This window comes from Podarcis liolepis (genome assembly GCF_965112155.1).
Source record: "Podarcis liolepis genome assembly, chromosome: 3".
Lineage (NCBI taxonomy): Eukaryota > Metazoa > Chordata > Lepidosauria > Squamata > Lacertidae > Podarcis > Podarcis liolepis.
The window spans coordinates 68198912-68223337 of record NC_139557.1 but is presented as its reverse complement, the minus strand read 5'-3'; the positions used below and the strand labels follow the sequence as shown (position 1 = coordinate 68223337).

The 24426-nt window shown below is 39.8% G+C and overlaps 1 protein-coding gene across 21 annotated transcripts in view; it reads left to right on the top strand.

Moving 5' to 3' along the window:
• Positions 1–24426, top strand: part of SYNE1 (spectrin repeat containing nuclear envelope protein 1) — a 273458-nt gene that overhangs the window by 236903 nt on the left and 12129 nt on the right. For 11 of the 21 annotated variants that reach the window (XM_083496328.1, XM_083496315.1, XM_083496320.1 and 8 more), the window contains 14 exons: positions 3079–3266; positions 4292–4442; positions 7364–7546; positions 7730–7867; positions 9603–9794; positions 10448–10781; positions 12159–12227; positions 14049–14191; positions 17003–17129; positions 19563–19774; positions 21552–21752; positions 22621–22749; positions 23214–23426; positions 24323–24415. In XM_083496328.1, coding sequence (XP_083352454.1) covers positions 3079–3266; positions 4292–4442; positions 7364–7546; positions 7730–7867; positions 9603–9794; positions 10448–10781; positions 12159–12227; positions 14049–14191; positions 17003–17129; positions 19563–19774; positions 21552–21752; positions 22621–22749; positions 23214–23426; positions 24323–24415 — 2373 coding nt within the window. The remainder of the gene's footprint in view (positions 1–3078; positions 3267–4291; positions 4443–7363; positions 7547–7729; positions 7868–9602; positions 9795–10447; positions 10782–12158; positions 12228–14048; positions 14192–17002; positions 17130–19562; positions 19775–21551; positions 21753–22620; positions 22750–23213; positions 23427–24322; positions 24416–24426) is intronic. The other 10 variants (XM_083496316.1, XM_083496321.1, XM_083496311.1 and 7 more) reach the window with 3 other exon arrangements.

Sequence of the window (24426 nt, the reverse complement as noted above, 5' to 3'; positions counted from 1 at the left end):
TTCTTTCCATACATTTACTTAATCATAAGGTTTTCTTCTTGTTTTTAAAATAATTTTCGGCATACCCCATTCTAAGTGCTTGCTTAGAAAAAAATCCATATAGGAGTCAAAGAATCATAGCTTTCTCACTACAACTGAAAAGCTACTTTTGGCAAGACCCAACTGTAGCTTTTACAATGTCTAAAGTGAAAAGGCTGAGCACAAATTTACTCATTACCTTTACACTGAGATGGATGGATTAGTCTATTTTGGGTCCACATCAGTTTTGCATATGACCATTCATAAGTCTGTGTTTCTACATTAATCTGCAGCTTTAAGAAAGTGTCCAAACAAAAATGTGCATTTGGATTAGATAGATAGATATAGCTATATCACAAAATTTCTAAATGTATTTTGTCCTAAAGTTAAATGCAGTGTTTTGGGTATTTTCTTTAATGAAAGAACTGCAAAATTCAGAGGAATGCAAAATTTGATTCACACATTAGTCCAGGAGATGTTGCATTTTGCAAAGTTAACCCCCCCCCCCAAAAAAAAGCCAGCATGGGCTGGCGGGGAGAGGGCAGATCGTTCCATCTGGCAAGCAGAAATGCTTGGGCTGATAGAATGATCGCCTTGGCATGATGTTGAATTCCACCCCTGGTGTCTTCCTGATAGAGCTCACTATATTGGAACTTTTCCAGTCAGTCTGCTTCTCCAAAGCATGTGTCTTCAGGAAACATGCCACAGGGCTAAGATTAATAGTGAAACCCTACCTAGAAAGTTAAATGGGCCTCACTTTCAGGTAAGTGTACATAGGATTGCAGCCTTGGGGTTTAAAGGCCAGAGACTGCCTACAATGAAATGTATGATGTAGATTTTGACTGGGGCATACAGGTACATATGGGCACAAAATTACAGCACCTGGTTAATATCTAGACACCTATGCAGATGTTTTTCATTTGGAAAAGATCACAAGAATACTGTATGTGCACATGTACAAAAAATAAGAAAAAAAGCTTTAAATACGGAAAAATATAATACTCTGTAATACTATGAACTAAGTTTCACTGAACTCAGTGAGACTTATTTCTGAGAAGGCCCCAGAAAAAGGATTGAACCATTAATACATTTTCTGTGGGGGTCATTCTTTACCCCAGAGGCATATATCTTGCAAATCCTGCAAGCTAGTGACTCTGCAGCTTTGCCCAGACACTAGTACTAATATATTCAAAGTAAAACTAGGTACCATTTATTCACAATTATACTCTGGCATAGCAATGCATCTAAAATGGGTTGAATTTGTACCCCACAGTCAAAGGGTACAGAGTTGAAACTAATGGACCTAACTTAGTCATCAATTTCAGTGGCCTACTCTGAGCTTTTCTTTCTTTGACAATCACTCATGGCCGAGTAAGATTGCCTTCCATGAAAACATGTTTGTATTACTACTTAGAGCACTGCTCTTGGTGTTATATTTCCTGTTAGACACACACAGACACACACACACACAATATTCAAGGAATGGAAGAGAAGAAAGGGTATAGTTTGAAACATGGGAGGAAACTAAACGTTTTGGAGAAATGTAAACAAGGCAAAATGTTGTCAAGGAAGGAGTGTGAAATGTTACTGGAACTTCAAACCAAGTGACATCTTCTCACTGGAAACTTGTCCCATAGTTATAGCTATTCTTGCTTCACAAGAATAATTCCAGGGTTTAGAAATTTTCAGTAATCTGAGAATTGTTGTTGTACTGTTCAAGTTTAGTCCAGAAGGGATACTGTAAACTGTTGAATCACATGCTTAGGGTTAACTTCTTTTATGAGGATGATTCCATTGCCATATGACCCACCCACCCATCCATCCATTTAGTAATTTCCTTTTGTACTGCATATATCACCATGTACTGTATACCACACATGCGTCTCACACTAACCTTTTTATCTATTGAATTGTTTCCAGCCAAAGCTGGCCCTTGAGGAACACATACCGTCCTGTATTTTACATTAGCCTGTATTTTAAAATAGTATAGTCTATATTTATCCATATTCCTCCAAACAGGGATCATATGGGACCATGAAAGATGTATATATGGCACAACATAGCAGATACAACCCAGAAGGCACCATTGTTCACATCAGTAATTCTTGTCTGAGGCAACTCCTGTTGAAGTTAACAGAAGATGCACACTTGCACTGTTTTGTGAATTGTTACTAGATAATTTTCTAGATCAATCAGGCTCTGATTTGATAAACAAAAGTCAATATTTGTTAATCAAAAATGTTCACTAGTTATTAAAATTAAGCTACTTGCCTTTGTTGGCATATTAAATATTGTAAAACTTAGTTTAACATAACTCCCTTTAATTCCAGACTTTAAGGTTTGTATAAACTATGCTAACTACTTACCACAATAAGTTCCCAGCTGGTTAATGATAGAGAAGTGACGATAAAGGCTAAACAAAGACAATTTTAGTTTTCAAATCAAGTCGTTGCAGGGAAGCACTTTGGGTGCTTTGAAGTGCCACTCAGTTGTCTGACACCTGAAAGAGAAGTTACTCAGAAATTCAATTCATTTGATTGTATAAGGATTGTTATTTCATAATTCAGTAGAGAGGTTTAAGAGGATTTTCAGGGTTCAAAGAACTGCTCCTAGATACACTCATTATTAAATTGAAATAAAGGAGTGCTTACTTTGTGTAATCCATAATATGTATATCAATGTTATCAGCATACGTTTTTCCTTCTTTTTAAGCAAAAATATTTGTGCTAATATAGCTAGTACAAATGCCTTGCTTTACTTTTACTTTAGAAGAACACAGGTGGGTAGGTGTGGTGACTGACTGCTTCCCTCTCCTCCCTAAATGTCACTATTTCAGTGGACCTTACTTTTCAGTACATGCAATTAGAATCTGAGTCAAAAACTGTTGGACAAGTTGATAACCACTCATCATAGAATGGCTTTTTTGTAATCAATTGCCAAATAGGCTGCTTTCATCCATTTCTGTTCCAAGTTTGCCTTGCTTGCTTCTGCTGCATATTTTTTTAAAGCTTGCCTCCTCTTTTGTCTAAGATGTTTACAAGCTCATCTGTTGACCTATAGGAGCTGCAAAGGGACATAGAGAAACATAGCACTGGAGTTGCATCCGTCCTCAACCTTTGTGAAGTTCTGCTCCATGACTGTGACGCCTGTGCCACTGAAACAGAATGTGACTCCATCCAGCAGGCCACACGGAACCTGGACCGAAGGTGGCGGAACATCTGTGCTATGTCAATGGAAAGGAGACTCAAGTAAGCGCTCGACCCAGAGAGTCCTCAGATGATTCTCAGTATTGCTTAGAATGGATGAAACCTTGTCAGTTCTGTATTCAACAGAGTACCCACTGTTGGATCTTGGCCCAAATCTTTGGGCTGGATCTAAACATAGAGTTGTGTGCATATAGTTCAAGCAATCTGATTGTGCATATATAGTTCAAGGAGTCTGTCACTGCTGCACATCCTAAAAACATATGTTTTGCATACAAAAGATCTCAGGTTCAATCTCTAGCATATCCATTCAGGGCTGGGAAAGACACTTCTCTAAAACCCAAGAGAGCCATTGCCAGGCAGTGTAGACAATGCTGAGCTAGATGGGTGAATGATCTCTATATAAGATAGTTTCCAACATCACAGTGAATGTTTTGGGGTGTTGGTTATTGTTTTTTAAACCCATTGATAAGTTTATCTCGATGACCATTTTATTTCCTTTGATGATTTACAATTTAATGCTGTGAGTCCCTGTATGATTAGTAATTTGCTATACTGCATGATGGACATACCAATTCATGTGCTAGTGAAAGGAAGCCTCCAGGATGTTTTGTCCCTTAAATTCAACATAGGGCAACTACAGAGAATTTAATGCACAGAGAAAGTTTCTTTTTGTGCTCAGAAATCATTAGAGAGCAGCTGTAGTTTGTAAAAGCAAGATTGCATTTCTGGACCTATTCTGCTCAGCACTTGGTTTACTGTACCCTTATTATAAACGTCTTACAATTTTTATATGAATTCCAAATGAGAATTTGCCATGTATAAAGAGAAAAATCAACAGCCCACAGCTGTCTTGCTCCAGCTCAGCCAACGATTTTCATTGCTTGTTAATCAAACTTACTGTCAAGCTTTGGTTAAGAACCAGTTATTGTTCAGTACAACTGTTGTTTGCTTGGGCATGCTTAAGTTTGCAGCATGATTTCCCTGTTGCAGCTGGTGAAGTAAATGAGAAGTTGAAAAATCATTAAAGTGAATCACATCCTATCCTCATTTTTCATTTTCTGCTTCAGGATTGAAGAGACATGGAGACTGTGGCAAAAGTTCCTGGATGATTATTCTCGCTTTGAAGATTGGCTAAAAATTTCTGAAAGAACAGCTGCTTTCCCTAGTTCTTCTGGCGTACTGTACACGGTTGCTAAGGAAGAACTAAAGAAATTTGAGGTGACTTGTTACATTTGAAATATATTACCTTTTGATCCTATTACAGCAGTGAGCGTAGTCTTGCCCTGTCAGAGAGCATGTTACTTGATAGGAAAGTTCTTTATTAATATAGAATGATTAATACTTTTGCAGCCATCTCATGAGAAATAATTGGCTAGAGACAAAGAAAGCTCACTCTTTCCATAATGCTATAGGCCTCAGTTTCTTCTGCCCACCCACCCCTTCTCCTTTAGCACAGCTACAAGAAGGCAATAGGATGTTTTCCCTTCTGTTTTTAACTCACTGTAGTTAATTCTTAAGTCCTAAACCAGACAAACTAGTTAGTGTTAACTCTGGGTTAAGTGAACAAGCTAGCTTCAAATCTGGTTAATACTGGCTTGTTTTCCTAAACTGCATTTCAACACCAACCATAGTCATGGTTCCAGCCTAACAAGTATCCATGGTCAGTTGAAAATTGGAAGCAAAACCTTCTAGTCTCATCCTTGAGAAAAGTGGCAAGAGGAGTGGGCACAAGGCTCATGCATGAATGCTAAATAGTGAGTTAGCAATATGTGTGAATGCAGCCATTGTTTCCAAATCTCCAAATCATTCTTTGAAGGAATGGGAATTTGTCAAGAGTCTTTAGTTACTGCTTAATTCAGGCAAACCATAGGTAATCTTTAACCTTCATACCAGTATTGGAAAACAGCTTCAAAATATAGGTTCTAATTCTGGTTTGGCAAGCATATGCAAACCATAGTTTGCCAATTTCAATGCAAGCAAGCTTTGCCTGAACCAGGAAGCAGCTAACTGGCTCTAATTGGCTCATTGGCATGATTTAGGGGACTGGAAATATTTCACGTGAACACTATGAGTTTTCTGATTGTACAATGTAGAGAACTGTTCAAAACATTACTTGCCATCCAATTTTACGCAAGTTTTTAATTTTTAAAAACTTGGTAATTTCCCACCATCCTTTCTTTTCTCTTTAATTTCATTTGCAAACTATTGCTATGCTCTTCCAAGTAGGACTTCATCATGCGAACACTCGTATGCATTATTAGGTTTGCAGGATGAGTAATCAATTTCTCTGAAGAAAAACGTTCTTCAAACTTTTCTTCTTACTCATTTCCTCTGCCCCTAACTCACTGAAGATTCATATATTTAATGATTTCCACTGAAACTCAACCAAGTATATTTATTAGCCTTTCTTATTAAAACTGGCTTGATTTCATCTTGAAGCTAGTGTCCTATAATTTTTGTCTCATCTCCTTGTATTCTCACTGTTTCAAATCACTTTCCCCTTCCTATATGCTGAATTGTATAATTACTGTAGAAAAAAAAATTAACTGGTCACTGAAAAGCTCCAAAAATAATTCTAGTTGGCTTTGGAACTTTTCTTTCATTCACTATTTCTATATTCTGTCACAGAATAAGGATTTAAGGTGACAAAAGGCAAAAGAGGGTGAGATTCCTGTAACAATTGTGTAGAAGTGGAACAGCATCATTTTCTGAAATGCCACCTTCTATATACAGTTTCTTAAAGGCACAGGAGCCTCTTCTTGTTTGTGAATCGTTACACCACAAGGTTTTTAAAAACCATACATTGGTCTTTTCTGTAGAGTTTGTATGTACCAAGAACCTAAATGGTTATCAAGATTGGTCTTGAGTTTCTCTGATTATGTCCTTAATGGTGCTTTTGGTTCATTATCAGGATGAGGATTCTAAAATTCTAGCTTAGCTGATGTGACGGTTCTCACTCATGCCATTGCCATTAACCGGCGACTGGGGCTTCAGGCTTAAACACACTCACCTAGGAACAAGTCTAAATGACTTAATTCATTTGTGTGACTGTGTGACTTAATTCTGAGAATATATTTTTTGAACTTCACTGTAAACGAGGTTGCTAAAGTCAGTTTAGAAACATGTTCTTGTTAATACAGCACTGAGAGCTTGAAAGCATGTGCAGCTGTCCATCCTTTGAACAAAAGTTACTAACAGATTACATGGCAACTGTGGTTCACTAGACATAAGGGCTGCCTGTTATAAAATGTATTTGTGATACATTTAGAGACAGGTGCATTTTGTTTCTGTAAGAGAGATACTTTGCTGATCTTAACACATGTTTTGTTCCTCTGATTACCATTTCCATTGCATTTGAAAACTCTCTTCTCTTCTCTTCTCTTCTCTTCTCTTCTCTTCTCTTCTCTTCGTTCTTTCTTACCCATCAACGTATTGACATTTAACCTGAGTTGTTAATTAATGGGAAGAATCATGTGGGGATTTTTGCTGCTTCAAAACTTTTAATAACACCAAGCTACAGGACAACGGAAAAATTATGACTAGGATCTTTAGCCAATTTGTTGTAATGGAAAATTCATTCCCACTCCCAATGTTGATTTAGCACACCCAAACACACACATGCACACACACACCATCTACTTAGTTTTCCAAGAGGATATTTTGTAGAATCACAAATGATTACTGCCCAACATCCTATCTCAGTCCTTGAATTCCCATAACAAAAAAGGTTTTGATCATATGAGACTCACAAATGGAGAGACTGATGTTGTACTTAGGTCCTACTTGCAGGCTTCCCATAGGCATCTTATTGGCCATTTTGAAAACAGGATGCAACTCTAGATGTGCTTTTGGTCTCATCCAGTGACATCCCAGTATCACATGTGTTGTGTAGCTCTGGATTCACTTAAGGGAAAACTGAATTGATTTATTCTTAGTAGAATATTGTAGCACCAATCAAAAGTCACTTCTTAAATTACCCCTTCATACATGCATGTAATATCCTTGATAGTAATTTCCAGCTACAAAGATCTCTTCTCTTCTGTGGTCCTGTTGCCAAGGTCAAGGACAAGGAAAATACAAACCATGATTTACAGAGGCCAGTGCTCTAATAGGCTCTTTTGTTGCTGCTATTCTTGTAGGCTTTTCAGCGACAAGTTCATGAAAGCCTGACTCAGCTGGAACTGATTAACAAGCAGTACCGCCGCTTGGCCCGAGAGAACCGCACTGACTCTGCTTGCAGCCTCAAGCAGATGGTCCATGAAGGAAACCAGAGATGGGACAATTTACAAAAGCGAGTGACCTCCATCCTCCGCAGGCTTAAAGTATTTCTCCATTCGTAGCTCATTCCTTATGGTGGTATATTTTTGGATCGGGGAAGGGGGAGTTGCTGTTGAGAACATTGCAGTTTTATTAATTGATGTGGTAGTTGTGGTGGTTCTGCTTAAGTTATGTTTGATAAAGTTGAAGGCTATAAGCATTTAAATTAGGTTTATTTCCTTTTTTAGCATTTCATTGGTCAGCGTGAGGAGTTTGAGACGGCACGCGACAGCATTCTAGTATGGCTTACAGAGATGGATCTACAGTTAACCAACATTGAACATTTCTCAGAGTGTGATGTTCAGGCCAAGATAAAGCAGCTCAAGGTATAGAAATGCAACCTATAGGCACACAGTAACAAAACAAAACAAAAAAACCCCAATAAGCACTTTACGCATTATTTAAAAGGTTTATTCGGAGCAAGTTTCATAAACATGAAAATGGAAAGGAAAGCACTAAGTGGGATTCTCAGCCCACACCAAGTAAATCAGTTCTGGCAAGCGAAAGCAAACAGATGACATCTGAAAGTTTAATTGTTTGTTCACGAGTTGCTTTTCTTTACCCATATTTAGAGAAGAGATGGAGAAATGCCCAGCACAAGTCACTGGGTTGTATCTAAAGTAGCACCAAGTAAGCCTTCCATCAGTGCAAGGATTTCCACTTGCCCAAGACCACTACTTCCCCAGCATGCTCCCTAAATCTGTACTGGATTTACCCTCAACCCTCCACAGCAGATATGGGGAGGGGACAAGGTGCACACAAGGGAATAGAGAGGAGAAGGTCCCTTGGCACAAGTGAACATTTTTGAGCTGATGGGACATTTCGGTTGTATAGCACCCAAGCTTTGTCCTAACTAAAGATTCTCAGATGGAAGCAGCCTTATACTGCATCAGGCCATTGGTCCATCTAGTGCAGTATTCTCCACACTGAATATTTCCATCCCTACACAGAGATTCTGGGGATTGAACCTGGACCTTTTGTAAAGTATGTGTTCTGCCACTGAGCCACAGCCCTTCCCTTCCATGTCACAGTGGGAAACAGTAGATGGAGCAACGATTAAGGGTCCATCATCATTGCTTCTCTTGGTGGCAGTTGTGATTCCCCATACTCAGGAGTTCCTGGATTCAGGTCTTCTGCCAAATGTCTATGTTACTATGATACTAGTGGCATGTTTTGTTTTGTTTTGAAGTCAAGTCGACTTATCACCTGTGTGCCTATTTTGCATTCGCTCTGCAGTTTAAAACAACTAAGGATACTTTTGTTCCAGGAATCAGGTCTGTGTGGTGAATATAGAACTGAATATAGACTCCCGACAGTAGATAGGATCAAATCAGTCTTCTGTCTCAACTAATTATATCATTGGGCTATTGCTGGAGGCACCATGACTGAACAACTGTGTTGTAGATGGTGCCTCAAAAAACACATATATTTTGTTTATACTGATAGCTGTTTAAATATTTTAAAACCTTGGTATGCACCTGAGTCTGAAAGAACTTAAATAAAGTGAAATTGTCACCAACTAACATAACAGATTAGGAATGCAGGATCTTTATGTGTTATTTCCAGGTGGTGTATAATAACAATATAAAATAGAATACAATATACATTATCTTTGTTGATTGGCTTCTTAAGCGGTTTGACAATGCAAAAGCATGGCTTGAGAATCTTTGTGTTCTTCCTTCTATTTTGTTTACCTATGGGATAATCAACTGCCTGGTCATCTGTGTGCTTGTTGTATACAAGGCTTCAGCAACCTGGTGCTCCCCAGATGTTTGGAATTACCACTTTCATTATCCCTAGCCAGTGCTGGCGGGGACTGATGGGAGTTGAAGTCCCGAGAGATCTGGAGAGCACTAGGTTACAGAAGACTGATCTAGATACTCTCCATAATATAAATGTTTTATAGATTTTCAGTAATTGTACTAGTTTAATGGTTATCTGAACTGTCTTGAAATATCTGTATTTAAATAGCAGGTGGTATAATGATCATTTAATTAATATGTTTACTGGAAACATTTCACACACACCCTCTTAAAATTTCATTATAACTATTCTATGCAGGCCTTTCAGCAGGAGATATCATTGAACAACAACAAAATTGAACAGATCATTGCCCAGGGTGAGCAGCTGATAGAAAAAAGTGAGCCTCTGGATGCAGCTGTCATTGAAGAAGAGCTTGATGAACTTCGGCGATACTGCCAGGAGGTCTTCGGCCGAGTTGAACGGTATCATAAAAAACTAATCCGCCTCCCGGTAAGTTTTTTTCCCACCATAAGCAATTGTTGAAAGCCTTACAGAGGTAGGACATTCAGTATGGCAAATTTAAAGCTTTGTGAATGCATAAGCATGAAATTTGCAAGATCAGAGCTACACAATCCATAATGGACTGCACAGTGGATCCCACTGGACCATTATTTTGTTTCTTTGCAGAAAGGTACACTTCTAAATATAGAGAGGCATCATTATTCATTTAAGTTTCCAGGCTGAAAATGCAAAAGAGAGGTACATAAGAAATATCTGGAAACCAGACTGCTGTTTTCAGAAGATGAAAGAAAAGGACCTAGTACTGGTCCAAATGCATGACTGTTTTGGCTCATTTCCGAGATACTGCAGTAAATTTCCTGACTGGAAGGAGATGTTATCTAACAGAGACAATTACCTGATAGGCAGCCATAGAGATGAGCACTAAACATACAAGACATGCTTATTTTTAGCTTTTTTTATTAGTGTTATATGGGAGTTTTAAAAACAACAACACACCCATAAAACCAGAAAAGAAAGAAGCATAATGAGAATGTTGTGAGTTTGAATGTTACACAATGACACTTTTATCTTATTGACCTAGCTAGAGCTAGCACTGATCCATTGAGAAGACTATTAATTGACTCTTTAATGTTTCCTTCTAGCTCACAGATGATGAGCATGACCTCTCTGATCGCGAAGTGGATCTGGATGAATCGGGAGATCTTTCTGACATACATTGGCATGACAAATCTGCAGACAGTGTCCTCTCCCCACACCCTTCCTCCAACCTCTCACTGTCTCTTCCCCAGCCTCTCCGAAGTGAAAGGTCAGGACGTGACACTCCTGCTAGTGTAGATTCCATCCCCTTGGAATGGGATCATGACTATGACCTGAGCCGGGACCTGGAGACGGCCGTTTCAAGAGCGCTGCATTCTGAAGAAGTGGAGGGGCAAGAAGACAAAGAGTTTTATCTCAGAGGAGCAGCAAGCCTAGCAGGTATAATCACTCACCCATCTCTAATCCCTTCATACAGCTCTGCAGGGACATTTCTAAGTCAGCTGACCTTTATTGGCCTAGTTCTTGGCGTAAAGTTGCTGGTTACATGAACAGCTCTGACATATGGTTGCTTTTTAGGAAATTTTCATAGACTGTCAGAGAAGGAACTGGAAGAGATTTTTTCAAACAGAATAGATTAGCTGGCGCTACCCTATTAGTCATAGCAGTCACAGAAGGCAAATTTTCTTGGAAAACTTTGAGTTTAGTTAATAGCTTGGCTTGAAGTCATTGTGGTTCAGGGCCTAGTCTCATGAACTTTGATGAATTTTGTTTTTAATTAGCCCCCATGTGTTGAACTAGTAAAGGGAATGCTTCTGCAATGCCAGCTGCTGTATTCCCAGCCACCACAATGATGTGTGAAAAACCACCTCACATTGCCTTGCCTAGCACACAGCTAAAAGTCTGTGGTGTCAAATTCATGGGTGCCATGTTCAAAAAGGATCAGGCACACCCCTTGTTTAGGTAAGACAGGAGTTTACATCAGTGGCAATTTAGCAGTGCCGTTTTGACTCTTAAGACTCATGGGTTAAGCATGCTTAGCTGGGTGACCATGCTGGTCCTAGAAAATAATAATCATGCAGAATATTTTAATACGACAGTTTCTGTGGGGCAGTGCAGCAGAGGTAAAAGGATGGTGTCAACTTGATCCTGTGAGTGTTTCCATAGTACTATGGAATTTAATGAGACTCCCAAAAGTGAGCATAACATGCACATCTGCCACAAACCTAAGCCTGATTTATATTTTTGTGTCCTGGTCCAATACATAGTTACACAACACTGGTTTCCATGTCAAACAGGAAGCATGTGTATTCAGTTATGCTTGTTTCTTTGAAATATATACGCCTAACAATACAAAAACTAAGATTTAGCTGGGGATTACAAGAACATCCCTGCAAGGACAGACTAAAAGCCTAGCTTACCCAGCAAACACACTGCTCCCAGATACTGTTCACCAGTAGGTCCCAGGGTTAAAATAAATAAATAAAAACAGATTAAAGTCACAGAATAGGCTTCTGTTCATGAGGCTTCATTATCAGAAGTACAACAAGATGGGGGTTGCATGTTTGGTCCTACTGAAATACACAGTTCTGGTCTCTCATCATGTAATTGCACATTAGGGTTTCCCCTTGTTGCCTGTTTCACTTGGATCCTTGAACCATTTTTGGAGAATACACAAAGATTAATTTCAGTTAATGTCTCAAAAGCAGTAGAGAACTGGTGGTTTTCTCTCCTTTTGGGAGATTCAGTGCCTGACGCAAAGGAGACTGAAATAATTGTTGATAAGCAGTCATTTTGGGTTGTGTTTTATTTTTCCAGATATAGTGATCCCTGGGAGCCCGGAGGCCTATATAAAACTTACTGAAAATGCTATTAGAAATGTCTATGGTAGGCAACAGAAATCATAAAGATTGCCAGACCTAAACCACCAATAACACTGCCTTCTTTCTTGGCATATCTGCTTTCTTAGTCACTACTTATCCCAGCCACTCTTCTTCACACATCAGTGCCAGCATGTTGATAGAAAATAAGGATATTTGCTTATATATTTAGTATTCTGCTTAAAATAATGGTATTAATATTCCTGTTGCATAGCCTATGAATTGAGGGGGAAATAGGTCATCTATGTAACTTTGTGCTTCCTGGGGAGAGGTGGGAGATAGAAATCATAGAATCACAGTGTTTTAAGAGAGTAAAAGGATATTTAGGATAACACACTGCTCAAAAGCCAGAGTCTCTGTCTTACATCTTCCTTAAACAAATCTGAAGTAATAATATATCACTAACATTCCACACACACACCCCAGAATGAATCAGCTTGGGAGGGTTGGGAGAAGAGGATGTGAAAATAGGATAACATCTCCCTTTCTGATTCTATATTCCCTAACCCTCTTGCACAGTTTGAAATATCACAATATTAGTAAGATACAGGCTATTGCCCAATATTTCTGAAGAAGAAATAAGGCACCCTGAAATGGCTTTAATGGAAGGGTCTTTAAGTCATTTTCTGTAGCAAAAGATTTGTCCTATGGTCACTTCACTGCTTTATGGTTTAATTTATTGTTCAAGGCCATGTGCTTACAGATTTCCATGAGTTTTAGCATAATGCCTTTCCATACCAGAAAATTAGCAGTAATGCTCAGAGCATTACAAATATTTTCAAGTTTTCAGGAAAATCTAGGAAAACTATATTTATTTGTACAACACTATACACATCTCCTCAAAGGTTAGCCTTTTTGAATTCAGAGGGACTTAGGTAAAGGGACCCCTGACCGTTAGGTCCAGTCGCGGACGACTCTGGGGTTGCGGCGCTCATCTCGCTTTATTGGCCAAGGGAGCTGGCGTACAGCTTCCGGGTCATGTGGCCAGCATGACTAAGCCGCTTCTGGCAAAACCAGAGCAGCGCACAGAAACATGGTACCTATTTATCTACTTGCACTTTGATGTGCTTTCGAACTGCTAGTTTGGCAGGAGCAGGGACCGAGCACTGGGAGCTCACCCCGTCGCGGGGATTCGAACCACCGACCTTCCGATCGGCAAGCCCTAGGCTCTGTGGTTTAACGCACAGAGCCACCCGCATCAGAGGGGCATGCTTTCAAGTAAATGTGTATGTGCATGTTGAGACTATAAAATTCCCCAGCATTTATACGGGGTGTGTGGGGAATGCATCAGTTTCTAGGCTCTTACCAGTTGCCTGCTTAGTATAAATACAGTAGTACCTCTGGTTATGGATTTGATTCGTTTCAGGGTGCCATGTGCACCCCAAAAAATCCACGCGGCATGATAGAGCGCTTCTGCGCACACATGTGGTTCGCAGAGCGCTTCTGCGCATACACGAGCGGTGCGGCCATAACCCGAAGATTCCGTAACCTGGAGGTTATGCAACATGAAGTACCACTGTACAGTACTGCAAAATGCCTGAAGATACAATGAAACGAGTGCAGAGTGCTCAGTCTTCTAGAATTGTTTTGGGGAATTGAATTTTCCTGATATGTCCCGCTTAAAAATTATTCATTTCTCAGTACACACACTAACCAACATAGTTGCAGATATGTTTGTATAATAGTTACAAATCTATTTGTCACCTGCATGCTATTGTAATTAACTCTTTATCATGCTTTCAAAGCTAGCAGCACCACCTTCAGTATTTTCTCCTACTCACTGAGACATTTCAGTTTGGCAACATCTATCTGTCTATATTTTCTACAGGAGAACCATGTTCCTTAGAAACACACATCAGACAGCTTGACAAGGCCTTAGACACCAGCCGTTTCCAAATACAGCAAACGGAGAACATAATCCGCAGTAAAACACCAACAGGGCCGGAACTAGATTCTAGCTACAAAGGCTATGTAAGTACTGTGAGCTTAGCCCCCCTCGTGGCTGGACATAAAATTGCTATTCATTGCTATTTGTATTGTTGCTATTCGCAGTGTGTGTGTGTCTTACCTGAGCCAGTTGCTGAGAGGGTTTGGGGGGGGGGGTAAAGTTAGCATCAGGTATAGAGTTCCTTCCATCAAATGCAAAATTTATTATTCCTTTTAGTTGTTGCACATTAGAGAGAGTTTGGATTTGATATCCCGCTTTATCACTACCCAAAGGAGTCTCAAAGCGGCTAACATTCTCCTTTCCCTTCCTTCCCCACAACAAACACTCTGTGAGGTGAGTGGGGCTGAGAGACTTCAGAGAAGTGTGACTAGCCCAAGGTCACCCAGCAGCTGCATGTGGAGGAGCAGAGACACGAACCCAGTTCACCAGATTACAAGTCTACCGCTCTTAACCACTACACCACACACTACACTACACTACACTACACTACACTACACTACACTACACTACACTACACTACACTACTCTACACTTAACAGCAGCCACTGTGCATGCAAGTCAATGGAGCATGAGGTTTTACCCAGCAATTAAGTGGTTGATTTGGACTGAGTAAATTTAAGTAATCCCACCTCTGGATTGCAATATTAGCAATGTGCTACACCACAGGAAAACCACTCTGCCAGCCTATCACTTCTACTTGTAATAGATATAAAAATGAATTGTACTGTGGGATTTTTGTCAGCCCAATCTGAATTTTTTTTGGGGGGGGCAGAGAAAGCAATAGAAAACACTGCAGAATTGTTGTAAGCTACTCTCAGCTTCAGCCCAGCTTGCAATATGGATCTAATACCTCTGGACAACACAGTAAATCACCTAGAGTCTGGCTCACAGCGTGAGAGATACACTTCTGGGCTGTTATAAGTCACTCTTTTCTCTTTTCTACTTTAAGCTAACAATTTAGGGACAGTGAACTGCTTTATTTAGGAATTTTCTTTACCGGGCTTGTTTCTTAAATGTCTCACACTGAATAAAAACTGAGAACTGGCAGGAGTTCTTTCCTGCCTTTAGAGTTTGAACTCACTCACACCTGGTTTAGGTGCATTAAATGTTTTCGGTTCTACACTGATATCATTGGGCAACTTTTTCTTCCCTCCCTAGAGACACTGAAAAATAACTTCTTAGTGTAAACCAGGAAGTGATCTACCCAGACAATGATGGTGTTGTTTCTTCTATGTACATTTCCTCTTTCCTCCTGTTCAACCACTCTGTTCTATTTATCCATCTCAGGATTTCCCCTCACACCCTCTCAGTCTCTCTGTGCTATGATGGGGCTGTTTGTGGAGTTCTCCTTCTGAAGCTTTTTTCCTTCTGTTTTTTTTTTGGGGGGGGTGTACGTGTGTGCCACACATTTTAAGGGTTTACTAAATTTATTATTATTCATACAACACCTAAAGCTAAATCCATACAAAGACAAGAAAGGCTTGAAAAATAATTAAAAACAGGACAATACTAGGGAGGGGGCGGGGAGGAAGGGAAAGGAGCTGGGAGTGAAGAGATTCATCCTCAGATTTCTTGAACGCCAAAATGACAGGAGGAAGAGCATTCCAGCGGTCAAGAGCTGCAATGGAAAGCAGACACAGGCAGGGAATAATAGAACTGGTAACTTATGAAAAAAGCAACAACCTAATAAATCACACCCACCAACATTTTGAAGATTTGTGAACTGTGATCTGGACAGGTGGGCAAGGATACAGTGAGCCATGCAACTAGTTTTGCTTGTGCAGGGGACTCTTGAACAGCTGCCACCACCACCATGTCACAACAGAAAACCTGTTTTGAAACTGATCTCTCAAAAGCAGTTTGTGATGCATAGAATCCTAGAATTGTGGTGTTGGAAGAGACCATGAGAGCCATCTAGTCCAACCCTTTGCAATGCTGTTAAGTGGAAAAACTTTTTTAAAAAATTGCACTGGATGTAATAATAATAATAATAATAAATTTTATTTATATCCCGCCCTCCCCAGCCGAAGCCGGGCTCAGGGCGGCTAACAACAATAAAACAGTACAAAAGTACAACATAAACAACATTCTAAAATCATTCATTATAAAAATTAATTAATTAATTAATTCAAGCCACTAGCAACCATTGGGCCAGAGCTCTGCGAAGATTGCCGAGGGAGGGAGTCAGGCTGTGCCCTGGCCAAAGGCCTGGTGGAACAGCTCTGTCTTGCAGGCCCTGCGGAAGGATGTCAAGTCCCGCAGGGCCCTGGTCTCTTGTGACAGAGTGTACATCTTAAGTGGGGTTTTGTCCAAGGGTTTTTAGATCCCAATCTGGTGAATTACTATAGATTTAGTGCTTGCCCAGCAACAACTCACATCTCACTAAAGAAAAAATTAACAGTGATTCCTGAAGTGCCTGTTAAAAGCAAACTGTGATCTCAGTTTTAGCTTTATACTCTGCATTAGTTTCTTAGTTAAATATCTGAAATTTCAGCAATAGCAAAAACATTCCTGTTAACCCATAATTTCTCTCTTTCTTGTGTTTAATTGCCATTAAAAACAAGGGGATAGCCATACAACGTTTTCAAACCATTAAGACAGTGGAGTTCTAGCTATCACATCATGGAATAACTTGTATTAAGAACTAGTATGCAAATTGTTTTGTAGTTAGAATCTTAAAATGTAATCCCATGTATACTTACCTGACTATAAGCCCCATTGAACTCAGTGGGACTGACTTCTGAGTAAACATTCCTAGGATTTTGCTCCTAGTTCTGTTGTTTCTCCATCATGGTCATGAATAATGAGAAGTGGTTTCTCTCTTTTTCGAACAGATGAAGCTTCTGGGCGAATGCAGTGGGAGCATAGATTCAGTAAGAAGACTTGAGCACAAACTGAAAGAGGAAGAGGAAAAGCTGTCTGGATTTATTAACCTGAACAGCACGGAGACACAAACAGCCGGTAAGTAATATTCAGAACTGAACTTGCAATGTGAGGAAAACAAGTGATAATGACATGCAGCATTGAATCATGGAAGCACATCGTACTGCTTGCACATCTGGGTGACAGCTGTTTTTTTTATTCTTTACAATCTGATTTTGGAGCAGCACTGAGACTGCAGTGGCAGCTTTGGTTAATGGTCTTTACCAAGAAATTAGCAGGGGATTGCACAATCTTTTGGAATCTTTTGTTCACTGTTTGATCATGGGACACACATTATCATTGGTACATCAGGATGACAACAGTTTTCTGGGGCTCTTATCCAATTCTAAGTCCATTCTTGAGAGAGTATTTATGGAAGTTGGCTTAAGTTGTTCCACTCATTCTGAGCGAGAGAGATTCAAGAGGCTGATGCGAATAATTTCCTAATGATTTTATTTTAAGACTTGTATCAGGGTGACACACTATTTTAAATTTAATGAATTGTACGAAATGACTTTATGGGTCTTTATAAGAATTTGGAAGTGCCTGAGTTTTCTTAGCTCTAGTTTTAATCAAGTATTTTCCTTGAAGCTCTTAGGATAGACTCCTCTATGCACACTTGGCTAGGGAGTAAGTCCCACTGAGGTCAGTGAGGCTTTCTGTGAGTAACGTACATGAGCTTGCACTGCTGTTTTTCCTGTATGGCACCTAGTTAATATATGTTCCCAACAAATGTTAAATGTTGTTATAGATTATTATTTTTTAATAGTATATCTCAGAATCTTGGTGCTGCTTCCGTCTTGGCTTATGTTGAGGCAGTGGATGGAAGTGAGCTAACTGAATTTGTGAACAAACTGGAATACAGTAAGCCTGCAACTTACACACATTTTACTTGTGCACCTTCAGCTTCATGTGCATGGCAAAACAAACAAACAAGTAATGGGCAGAAAGGGGGCAGGGTTCTGAGGACAATGACTTTGGCAATCCCACCAGCCATTCAACTCCAATGGGTTTTGAATCCCAGTGCTTTTCTTCTAAAAAAATAGGTCCTGGTACTCAGCACAAAGTTATTACAGTAAATGCCTTTCTTCTAGAAGAAAAGGTACTGTGTGCCCTTGAGTACTGCCAGAGGAAAAAAGCACTGGTTTTCACTATACATGATTTTCCCTTTAGGCATGAATATAACCCCCACATAAGTTGCAGGCTTACTGTAATGCTTATTGGGGGTGTGGTTTTTAGGTTATGGATGAAGAGAGCAAAGCTCCATATTTAATACAAATTGACATAGACTGATCCAATATAAGGCTTGAGGTGCTACTGGAGGTCTAGGTAAGTAGCAGTCACCAAGATGAGAGGAAGGCTGTATCGATTTCTGTCACAGCAATCATGCAATTAAAAATGAGCATGCATCTCAAACTGAAATTAGAAATGGGTTTTTGTTTTTGTTTTAAGATTTTGCCTTGGAATCTGGAACTTTATGTAATGATGGAGCCAGGGGAGTGAGTGTCACAGTTAATTGAATCTGGTGGGAAATTCTCAGACTGATTTGCTTGTGTGAAGCTTCGTTATAGCCCTTAATGAAAACAGCATAGTATTCATCCCTTTCATTAGTTAATTTAGCATGTCATGATAATGATTAGTGCAGTTTTTGGATGCTGTGGTAAATTAATTAGCACAATTCCTTCTGTGAGAATTGTCTTGTTTGGGCTATTACTTTACCAATTAACAGAGTACAGAGTAAATACAGAATCTATATGTTTCCCAGCAAAATGTCCACTATAATGGATGCAGTATGTATCAATGTGTGCCATATTTCTGAAGCAATTTCATTGTGAGGGAAATGCTTCCTGCCATAGGTGCCAACTCACCGGGTGCCCGAGCACCCACAAAATTCCTCATGAAGGGGCCGGGCACTCACAAATTGCACTACATGGAACCCACGGCCCCAGGCACCCAGGGTTGTGGGGCCAAGCTGGCATTCCTGCTTCCTGCCCTCAGATTATTAAATCTAGGGAGAAAATAAATAGCCATGAGGATTTCAAAACACACAGCAACTAAGGTAGGGCAAAGTTAGGCTTTCAGAAAACTTCTGCACCATCAGTACCACCAGCACCTTGATCAGCCTTACCTAGAAGGGACTCTGAATGTCTCTCTGTGAGCTCTGTACACATTCCTTCCCCCATGATGCCCCTGTCAGTGGTATCTGGTCCAGGCAGTCCCCAAGTTCAGTGCATTACTTTTCATTCTAAGACTGGATGGCAGGCATTCACTTATATGAGTGTCCTCAGGTGTTACTATTGGCATGGAACCTAAGGGTTCCTGGTCAGCCCAGAATTTAACTTGCCTTTGTCTGCACACCTTCACCCTAGATTCTGTTTCTTGATCATGCTGACGTGTGATGGAATATTGGGGGGCGGGGAGGGGGGAGTCAGGAAGGAAGTTGCTCCTACAGAGAGATCTTTTTCCCTTTAGGTGTGATTGATCGGTGGGAGTTAATCCAGGCCCAGGCCTTAAGTAAAGAACTGAGGATGAAACAGAATCTTCAGCAATGGCAGCAATTTAGTTCTGACCTAAACAGCATCTGGGTTTGGCTTGGAGAAACTGAAGAAGAGTTGGAACAACTGTGTTGCCTTGATCTCAGCACGGATATACAAACCATTGAGCTACGGATTAAAAAACTGAAAGTAGGTTCTAATTCCTGGTCTTCTTTTCTGTTGATTTTCTAATGTGCTTTATTTTTGTGAGGTGCCATTTCAGCTCCTATTGAAAAAGCACTGCCAATTTCTGGACCCTGCATTTCTTCATATACTAAAGGGCTGGAAATGAAAGACTATGATAGTCAATTTCATTGGAGTTTTCTTCTTCTTCTTTAAGTTACATAGTATGCCAGTGTTTATATTCATTTTATTATTTATTTATTCATTCCTTCTCTTCATATCCTACATCTTCCTCCAAAGACACTCATGGTGGCAGATGGTTAAGATGGTTGGCAGAAGATTTTGCTCTTAAGAGGCAAGCCAAGGGGAGGGCAACCACACTTTCTTTACAAAGAGCACTATAATGTAGTGAAGGCATCAGGCTGCCAACTCAGATCAGCTAAATCTGTGGCATTTTGAGAGAACCAAGAAAAGAACTCTGCTTATTTACCAGTGCACAGTATGGTCAACATCAGACTTCCTTTTGGTTAATATTCTTTTTTTCTTTTGGAATTTGTCCTATAGTCAGACAGGGACTAATGTCTACACTCTAGGCATTAATGGGTTTAACAGTGTATCTTGATGTGTGTGGGGGATACTTCATCCGGGTGGGCCCATAGCTGTTTCCAGAAGATCCAGAGGACAATTTCTTTACATGAATGTGGCATTAATATTTCCTTTGAGCCTGAATTAAAGCCTCGTAAACTAAGGCTGCAGTACTTCAGCTAAACCAAACGATGACATCAATTCATTTGCTCTAGAGAAAGGTAATTCCCTCTTTGATGCGAAATTCAGAGGCTTGTTCTAAATTAGACTAGTCCAGGACACAGCACACTATCTGTCTCAGCATTTTGACATTGTGAGGTACAATATTCACGCTTTTTCTTTCTTTTTTGAAGTTTGTGTCTGTATGGGGCAGATTCAGCTAACAACTCACACTAGCTAGCCCACAATGACGTCCACTACTACAGTTGGACTTTCCCCCTTCTCAATCCCCACACCCCAAACTCGTTTGGGGAAATCAGGAGAGCCTGTGTGGGGAGGGGAATCATTCCACAAAGGAAACAGAAATGTTTATGCTGGTGGAACAATTGCCATAGCCCAACATTGAATTCCTCCCAAAGTATTTAAATACTTGCTTCCAGATGACATGCTTATTGAGTATTGATCCTAATTTGTTTAAGGGGAAGCTAGATGATGTCTATTTAATGAGCATTCATCCTCACTTGTTTGATGAGAGACTAGATGACATTGCATCAAAACTACTACTATCCCACACTTTGCGGTGCAATTTCCATTCACTTCCCTCAAAAAGTCATTTTGGGGGGGGGAAGCAGATTTCCTGCACAAGACCTCCGAATCTACTATAATTTTGAGATCTGGATTTGCCAGTGTGTAATTGAATCCCCCACACTCCAAAAATAGCAACAGTCTGAAAGTAGGTTATGTGTACAGTCTGGAGTATGAATAAAAAGCCAACTCCTGTGGTTCCAACCCCCATCAAATTCAACCATGCCATAAGGCTTTACGTCTTTAAATATTTTATTAGTTTGTTCTGGATTTCACTGCAAACATAAAATCGGAGACCTTTATAAAAATGGGTTCTTACTAGTCAGAAGCCAGACGTATCACTTAAAAATAAAGACACAGTAACTGTCTTTTAAGTTATGAAACTTTAAGAGAGATAGTGGAACTTGTTTCTTCTTGAATTCTCGAGCATGTTTCCTGTAAAAAAGCTTACTCCCGTCTCTCTTCATTCCCCAAGGAGCTACAGAAGGCCGTTGATAACCGCAAAGCCATCATTTTGTCCATCAACCTTTGCAGCTCAGAATTCATGCAGTCTGACAGTGAGGAAAACAAGAAACTGCAGGAACGGTTGTCTCAGATGAACATGCGCTGGGATCATGTCTGTAGTATGCTAGAAGAATGGCGCTGTTCACTGCAGAACGCTCTAATGCAATGTCAGGTCTGTTCTGGTCTATGCAAAATCATTCCCCTTCGACTCTTGGATTAGATGTTGCACCAATTACATTCATTTTCTTAAATGAGTTACTTTAATGTGTGCACACCATCATATCCTGCCTTGAATATATCACAGAGACATTTTAGACAAGAGCATAAAAAGCAAGTATTTTTGAAGCCCAGAAGCCTAATTATTAAAAGATTTTGGTGTATTAGGTAAAATCTGTTGCACATTTCCTAAATTGCTTCCTGAAAACTGCCTTGCACATTTTCTCTATTGATGTTTTTGGCATATTGTTAAGGTGACAGGCCTTATACCATATGTAGGATTTTGTTCCTGTGAAAAGTGATTCAAACATGGATGTAATATTAGTAGCTACTTCCTGTTTGGTGTATTAAATACTCAAGGCCATCAAGGCCTTGTTACACAGAACAGCATTACATATGTTTCATACTGCACTTAACATGTTGTTCATACATAATTTTCGCCAATCCAAATGTGGTTTGGAAGATCAAGCTGTGCAGAACTGCTTGGTTTCCCTCTCATATGCCTGCTTAATACAATGCTCTCTCATTTGTTGTGACTACTGAACCAGAGCAATCACTCCAAAGCAGAACTGCAAACTGGTTCAATTCAAGTTTACAGGGATCGCTCAAACCAGTTTGCCAGTTCTGACATCACAAAAAATTGTGATTTGACAAACCTAGAAGTGTTCTGTTAAGTCAAGTGGGGCCAGAGAGCGGGGAGAAGGATGTATGCTCACAACTCATTTTTTGGAGGATCAGATAATGTAAAATTTGAATGCATCTTTGGAGTTCTGGGCAACACAAAAAAACACATTTGGCATTAAACTTCCATCTATCACTTCTAGGATTTCCATGAGATGAGCCACGGTTTGTTGCTGTGGCTGGAGAACATTGACAGGAGGAAAAATGAGATTGTCCCTATCAATCCAAATCTGGATTCAGACACTCTGCAGGATCATCACAGGCTACTAATGGTACAGTACCTTTCTCTAAAGGAACAATAATTCAGAGATTAAAAAAGAACATAGAAACTAGTATCTGGAACACATATTGTGATCCTTTGGTGCCAATCGAGAATGCATATTCCTGGTATTGACTATCAGGAATGCTAAGATCTTCTTGATTTGGTATAGAAAGCCATCAATCTGTTTTTAAAACATTTTCTTTGCAGTGGGAACCCTGAAATAATGACATATTTATAGCAAATGCAGAACTTGCAAAATAGTGTGCAGTTCAGACATGCTTTTGGAATAAAATGCCAATCATTAATCCTCTCTTTTGAATTTGGATATCTCTTTTTTATTTGCAACAGCAAGTGTATGGTAGTTTAGCTTTATCGGTCCCTGTTCCTGAGTTTTAAGATCAGAAAAAATACTTGAATTATATTTTGACTCATTCAAAGCAACAAAATGCATCTGATTGCCCCCCTTCCTGACAGCAAATAAGGCGTGAACTGCTAGAATCTCAGCTGAAGGTGGCATCTCTTCAAGACATGTCCTGCCAACTGCTAGTCAATGCTGAAGGCAAGGATTGTCTAGAAGCCAAAGAGAAGGTCCATGTGATTGGAAACAGACTCAAAATGCTCCTTAAAGAAGTTTCACATCACATTAAGGAGCTGGAGAAAATCCTAGATGTTTCAAGCAGTCAGCTGGTAAGTCATTCTGCCACGGCAAATCTACTAGTCATTGTGGCTGTTCACTGCTAGGTTGCTTCCAGACAGATGTTTAGTGTGACATCATTCGTGCAAGTTTTTTGCAGAGCATTGTTGGCATCAAAATGCTTAGATCACACACACCACTTTAATCTGAAGTTACTGTTTCTGGGGGGAATCAGTTAGTTAAAAAGCAAAAGCAAAAACCTTGTTGCCAATGCAATATATTAGTGGTCCATCTCCAAATTACACCAGCCCTTTGTTTTTTGATAGGGGACAGAATGTATTTTCCATCTCAAATATGTATTCGTTAAAAGTATATTTTGCTGCTCTGCTATGATCCAAATCTGACAATCTTTTGCAAAATACTGTACTGTATATTTTAAAAAAAATATAGCCACAACACTTCCAGCCTGTAGCTGACAAATGAATAAAAACACTATACACCTGTCTCAGTACTGAAAGGGTGATTTGAATACTTTCCATTGCAAGTAGTCCCTCTGTTATTCCCCATTACTAATAAAATATACCACAGTGTACAAATAATACAATGAGTTTTCAGTCTGTCTAGTGTATATCTCTGTGTAGGAAAAAAAATCTGCAATTCAAGTGGGAATTTTTATTGTGTACACACCACCTATTCCTTAGGGGAAAAAACCACCACACACATTAAAGAGCAACTGTTTTCTCGGGCTTGACTTGGCCAGAAATAACAGTTCTCTGCCCAAGGCAAGGTAGAATACTTGTATGCTTGTCTTCACAAACTGTGTTGCATAACCTGTAGCAACTTCGTTTCAAATTGCGAGCAGTTGGTCTGCATTTTTTGTCCTTTTTTGTGAACCAAGTTTATATATAGTGTTTTCTCCCTTCTAATCTCCACTGATTCTGAACCTTAGGATCTGTCCTCCTGGTCATCTGCTGATGAGCTGGACACTTCAGGATCCCTCAGTCCAGTATCGGGAAGGAGTACTCCAAGCAGACAGAGAACGGTAATGTCCCA